The sequence below is a fragment of the Cebus imitator genome, unplaced genomic scaffold (assembly GCF_001604975.1).
Source record: "Cebus imitator isolate Cc_AM_T3 unplaced genomic scaffold, Cebus_imitator-1.0 Scaffold256, whole genome shotgun sequence".
Lineage (NCBI taxonomy): Eukaryota > Metazoa > Chordata > Mammalia > Primates > Cebidae > Cebus > Cebus imitator.
The window spans coordinates 2,133,500-2,139,743 of NW_016107571.1; the positions used below are offsets into that span (position 1 = coordinate 2,133,500).

At 56.0% G+C, this 6,244-nt stretch overlaps 1 protein-coding gene across 4 annotated transcripts; it reads right to left on the reverse strand.

Moving 5' to 3' along the window:
- Positions 1 to 1,040: 1,040 nt before the first annotated feature.
- Positions 1,041 to 5,870, reverse strand: KCNA2 (potassium voltage-gated channel subfamily A member 2). Of its 4 annotated transcripts, none has more exons than XM_017499326.2 (3): positions 5,494 to 5,870; positions 3,278 to 3,610; positions 1,041 to 2,832 (listed from the first exon to the last, which is right to left on the reverse strand). In XM_017499326.2, exon 3 carries the CDS (start codon positions 2,667 to 2,669, stop codon positions 1,170 to 1,172), a length of 1,500 nt encoding a protein of 499 aa, XP_017354815.1. In that variant the 5' UTR covers positions 2,670 to 2,832; positions 3,278 to 3,610; positions 5,494 to 5,870; the 3' UTR covers positions 1,041 to 1,169. The 4 variants fall into 4 exon arrangements, with proteins under 4 accessions (XP_017354815.1, XP_037584065.1, XP_017354814.1 ...); XM_037728137.1 differs by lacking the exon at positions 5,494 to 5,870 and adding an exon at positions 5,422 to 5,439; XM_017499325.2 differs by lacking the exon at positions 5,494 to 5,870 and adding an exon at positions 5,130 to 5,235.
- Positions 5,871 to 6,244: the final 374 nt, after the last annotated feature.

Here is a 6,244-nt window from a genome sequence, read left to right on the forward strand (position 1 = left end):
TGAGGTGTTCAGACGCTGCCTTCCCTGCCCACTCTCCTGGCTTTGCAGAGGTCTGCATTCCCGTTTAGAAGAACAGGGATAGGTAGGCTGGGGGGACAGAAGTTTTAGTTCCATTCCAAATAGTCTATGGTTTTTCCCCTGATGGAGGGATTTTTACCTTCTGATGGGAAAAAAATCCCTAGTTCAAGACCATTTCAAGGCTATTAATACTCTAAATATTAATACTGTGTAGGCTACTAGGAAAATAGGTTATCTCCTGTTTTAAATATTGAGATTCATGCAACAAACACCCATGCAGCTCTATCGCATCACTGGTAAATTTCACTGCAGTGTCAGTGTAGCTGGGCCACATCAGTAAGAAAGCAGATGTCTGCAAACTCTAGTAAGAAATCAGACATGTTTTTGTGACCCTGAAGCCTGCAAAAATGGTGAAATCAGAGGCTTAGAGGTCCGTTGGTTTGTTAGCTTCTCCCCATAGGCCTAAGGGAACAAATGTGAAACTTGACAACTCATATTCGGTCATACTAACTGTCCCTCCCCCGGGCTTCCTTCACATCGACACTGCAGAGAAAAAGCAGAATGCAGCATTTTCCGTTATGAAACACAAGCCTCCGGAGCGTCTACTTGGCAACTGCAATTCACAAACCCCAGCCTGTGACACAGAAAGTAATTCCAACACACAGGACTGTGTGTTCTTTTCAATGCGAAAATGAGAATGACCTTTTGAATAAACACCAGATATTTAAAGCTAAGCCATGATTGTGTTCCTCTGTGAAAGGGCAGGTGGGCTCAGATGGGGTGGTGGGATGGCAGGGAGGGGAGTGCATCTCCTGGATGTTGTGTGCATTTAATTAGGAAGGAATGGTGGCACTGACAGGTGCACCATGTATTGGGTATGCGGTGGCCTCAATGTGTCTTTCTGAAATCCTAGCTTGATAGGTGACTCCCATCTTTGGAAACTCATAAGCCAGTGATGAGGATGTGCATGAAAGCCATGATAGATATTCTGTGTCCTAAATCAAAAGTCAAAAGATCAAAAGTCACTTGCACAACTATTGCTTTCCATGCAGAACCAGATACACACTGTAGAACACACTGACTACAACGCAGGCTATTATGCGACATCTGCATTAGTTCCATTGAGCTGTGAGTATGGTAATAGGTTTCAATCAGACATCAGTTAACATTTTGGTAATATTCACATAATTTGTGTTAGCCAAGGTACAGTTGGCTGTTTTCAAGTTTTCCTCTCTAAAGTCCTCATTACTGTTGTTTACCCCCTCCTGGATCTCCATGTAATCAGACTTACTAATGGTAGAGGCACTTCTACTTTTCTTTAGGTCAGGGGAGGATGGGATCTTTGGACAGCTTGTCACTTGCAAGTATTGGGCCTGCTCCTCTCCCTCTGTCTCCCGGTGGTAGAAGTAGTTGAAATTGGACACAATGACAGGGACCGGTAAGGCAATAGTTAACACACCTGCAATTGCACATAGGGAACCCACTATCTTCCCCCCAATGGTAGTCGGAACCATGTCTCCATAGCCTACAGTTGTCATGGAGACGACTGCCCACCAGAAGGCATCTGGGATGCTGGGGAACTGGGACTCTCGCTCATCGGCCTCTGCAAAGTAGACAGCACTAGAGAAAAGGATGACCCCTATGAAGAGGAAGAATATCAGGAGGCCCAATTCTCTCATGCTGGCTTTGAGGGTCTGACCTAGAATCTGGAGACCTTTGGAATGTCTGGACAACTTGAAAATCCTGAAGACTCTTACCAACCGGATGACACGGAGAATGGCCAGTGACATGGCCTGCTGGCCTTGCTGAGCGTCCTCTGGCTTCTCAGCCAACTCTGTCCCCAGGGTGATGAAGTAGGGGATGATGGCCACAATGTCAATGATGTTCATGATGTTGGTGAAGAAGCCGGCTTTGCTGGGACAGGCAAAGAACCTCACCAAGAATTCAAAGGAGAACCAGATGATGCAGAGAGTCTCTACAATGAAGAAAGGGTCTGTGAAGGAAGTCGACTGCTGGTACCCGATGGTGCTGTTGGAATAGGTGTGGAAGGTCACCCCGCCACCATGCATGTCTTCATTCTCATCCCGGAAGATAGGCAATGTTTCCAGACAGAAGCTGACGATTGAGATCAGAATCACCATGACAGACACAATAGCTATAATCCTGGCAGGCCCTGAGCTTTCTGGGTATTCAAAGAGAAGCCACACTTGTCTCTGAAACTCATTTTCAGGCAGAGGACGCTCTTCCTCCTTGATGTAGCCTTCATCTTCCCGAAACATCTCCATCGCTTCTTCTCCCAGCTCATAAAACCGAATTTCTTCAGAGAATATATCTAAGGGCACATTCACAGGTCGCCTCAATCGGCCCCCAGACTGGTAGTAGTACAAAATGGCATCAAAGCTAGGGCGGTTCCGATCGAAAAAGTACTCATTTCGGAGGGGGTCAAAGTACCTCATTCGCTTCTTTGGGTCCCCTAAGAGGGTCTCTGGAAACTGGGCTAAGGTCTTTAGCTGGGTCTCAAACCGCAGCCCTGAGATGTTGATCACCACCCTCTCACAGCACTCGTGGTCTGCCTCTGGGTCATAGGTGTCCTGTGGGTGCCCAGGGAGGGCAGCAGCCTCATCTGCTGGGTCTCCGGTGGCCACTGTCATAATTGGGACTGAGAGAAGTGCCTCACGCTATGCCTTTCAGCTGCCTGGCGGCAGGGAGCTCAGGATGCTGCTACTGGCCCCAGGAAGCACAGGAGCATTGGCCTGGGCTCCTGCAGGAGAGCCCCGAGAGCTCTCTGAGAGCTGGAGAGACAGCCTCGCTTGGCTGAAAGACAGAGGCAGTTATTGACATGAGACTACTCAGCATTGGCAGCCTGACCTGGATTGCCACTTTTTGTCTCCCATCTCTCAGCCAAGAGTTCAGAAACGTGATCACCACCACCACAACGACAAAGCAAAATTTACTTTCACCTTGTAACTTGTCTGGGGATCAGAGGGAAACAGGTAGCAATCCCTCAAGGAACCTCTGGAATTCCCTGCACTGGGGGAAGGTGGCTGGTACAGGCCCCCTGGTACCACACAGGCTTTGTGGAGCATAACCCCATGCTAATAGGTTAAAAGTGGACCCTCTTCCCGATGCTGCACTAATGTCTCAGATACTTATAACCAGGGAGGTATTCATGGTGGGAGATCTTGGGCCTGGGTCTTCCTCATTGGCCTCCACCCAATGATTCTACACAAGGCTGTTATTAAATGATAGATTGATTTACCTGACCAGACAGGAACCTGAAGCTCTCTTCCTTGCAGAGCTGATCAGAAGCTGCGGGAATGTTAGATGCACAAACAGGCAGCCCAACTCCCCATCACATCTTCTCACTTGAGCTAGAAATAATGGTGAGTCATTCTGGGCAGGAGGGCAGACTCTGGGTCCTGGAGGTGAGCTCTAGGACTGGGCTGGGCTGGATGGGCGGTGAGGTGCCTGGCCAGGGGCATGCGGGACTCGACAGCCGAGCCTGTGTCTGGAGCCTTTGGACGGAAGGAGGCAAGATGCAAAGCTCAGCAAAAGCTGGAGTCCTGGCTGTCCTCAGGAGGTGTGACGTTGCCTGGAAAAAAACAGCAGCAAGGTGGAACCAGGGCATTTGGGCAGCTGGTGCCAAGATTTAGGAGGGTCTGGGAGCTTCCCTTATAGAAGGTGACAGGCGCCCATGCCCATCCTCCATTCTGATGCCAGGCCTGAGGACTATCCCTCAGCCTCCCTGACTCTTCTGTGCAGGCTTCCCATCAGCTTGAAGCACTTTCTCCCAGGGAGCAAGCCTCAGGTTTAGCTAGGCCTGCCTTCTCCAGGGGCCTCCCTGGGTTGATCCTGGTCCTTAGTCCCCAGCTGCTCTCAGGGAGTCTGGAAGAAGCACCCCTACCCCCACATGTTAGGACACAGCATCTCCCAAGAGAAGGGCTTAGCTCACTGCAGCCTGTCTACAAGCTCTGACCTCAGCCAGTCCTGGAAAAGAATCTCCCCACCCCCCGGCACACACAGACCCCTTCAGGGCGCATCTAGGGAGACCCCACACAACAAAGTCACCACTGTACGGAAGCTGGATGAACTTACTCTCCCTCCGGGATCCCTGGGCCGCAGGCCTCTCTTTGAGCTGGGTGGCATTTGAGCTGGGCAGGCGCTCGACCACTGATTTCTCCCCCAAGAGAAAATCCCTCATATCTCCTCAGCAGGGAGCACAGAACAAACGCTCAGCCTGCCTAGCTGCGAGGCGGTTTGGCAGCAGCGAGAGGGGGAGCCTGAAGGAAGCAGGCTTCCGGACTGGCCCCCTGCCGACCCAATCCCGCCGGCCCCAGGGCGGGGAGGGGTCTGGGCCCTCTCCCCATCGCCCCGGGCTCCGGCTGGGATTCCGTCCGGCGCGCTCACTGCTCGCCTCTGCGCTGAGGACCAGACCCTCCCGCTGGCCGCCGCCGCTAGCGCCACCTTAACCCCCTCCTGCCCGCGCGGTCGGCTCCCGCTGCGGGCCCGAGCACAGCTCAGCTCTCATGCCCCCCGGGTCCAGCCGAGGGACCACCGAGGCTCAGTCTCCACCCAAAAATCCCGGAGCCTGATCTCTGGGCGTGGGGAGTAGCCTGCGCCAGGCTGCTGCCCCAGATCTCAGCTTCCTTTTAAGCACGGGGGCTCCGCGGCAGCCCACGGCCCCAGCGAGAAAGGGGAAAGCCCTTCTCTGCAGCAAAGCCGTTTGTTATTCTGTGCCGGAGAGGCGGATGCAGCCCGGCCGTCCCAAGTGCTTCGTGTCCTACCAACCCGCGCTATTTACCAGACACGGTTATGCTGCCAGCTGCACTTCCCACCACCCACCAGCTCCTCCCTGTACCCTCCGCCCCGCGCCACGCACGCCCAAGAGGGTCCCGAGCCCATTCTGTGCACTCTTCTTGAGCAGGTGCAAGTTCCCCTTGATCTCCCCGGTCGGGACCTGCCGAGCAGACTGCAGTGGTCGGCCACCGCTTGCCCGCCCGGGACTCAGCCCGAGCCTGCTGCGCTGCAGGCTGCGCCGCCGGGTGCCCCGCAGCCGCTCTGGGCGCCGCAGCCGGGCGGGGAGCGCCGCGCAACGCCCGACACGGATTTACCCTTCCGGATGGGCACCGGGGCCTCCATGTTCCTGGGCTGTGGCCAGCGCCGGCAGGACCAGGCAGCGGGCGGCGGCGGGGTGCGGGCGGCCAGCCGGGAGCCGGCTCTGCAGTCCCGCGGGCGGCGCGTACGGAGCGCCCGGCCGCCGCCCGCAGCCGCACCGCGCCACGCAGCGCCGCACCTGGCCCGACGGCGAACTCGAATTAAAGGGGCCGGCGGGGCGGGGGCCGGGGCCGGGGCCGGGGCCGGGGCCGGGAACGAACTGCCCGCCGCCGCCACCAAGCTCGTCACCTCGTTGGGCCGCCGGGTCTCAGCTCCCGCCCTGCGAGGGAAACAGTCTTTGGCGGAGCCGGGCTTACTAACCAGAAGCTCCAGGAGAGCTCAGCTGGGGGCTGCCGGGCCGGGAGATGGGGGAGGGCAGAAGTTGAGGAGCGCTGGTGAGAGGTTCCTGCCAACGTAATAAAGTAGGCGAGGAGGAGATAATCAATAGCAGCTATCCCAGGCCCACGGCGGGATTCAGCCCCGCGGGAGACGTGTGGCTATTATTGTGGTGCCGCCAGACAGGCTCTGCAGACCCCTTTCTTGTCCCTTCTCCCGCCGGCGCGCCCCCTTCTCCAGATCGGCTTCCCACCCCGCTGTTACCCAGCAAAGACCTGGCTTCGCAGGGAAATGCAGCAGGTGCGGTCTGCAGTGTGGCAGAAACTCTTCTGCTGTGTTCACCCCCCACCGAGAGGAGCCGCAGGAACAGGCAGCACTGCAGGGCTGGCCCTCTCTGCTCCCGGACTCCCTCCCCCCGGGCACCGGCAGGGAAGGCTAGGGGACACGCTTCTGCCCTTGGGAAGGGTCAGCTACTCACACAACGGGCCCTGTGGCAGAACTTGCAAAGCCATCTGGCCCACGGAGCTCTGGACTTGGGAGTGCAGCTTACAGCATCCTGGGGTGGGCAGACGAACATGCCCTTCGCTTTCGGGAAATGTGTGTGGGAAGCCCAGCCTGCCTTCTGCCTAGAAAGGGCATCCGAGAAGGTCCAGGGTGCTTTTGGGAGGCACACGACAGCCTCAAGCCCCTGCTAGTTCTGTTCTCCAGGTCCCTGTCAGAGTCACCTAGACAGGTG

Coding starts and splice junctions, on each gene's coding strand:
- KCNA2 (XM_017499326.2), bottom strand. CDS start 2,669: ATGACAGTGGCCACCGGAGACCCAGCAGATGAGGCTGCTGCCCTCCCT.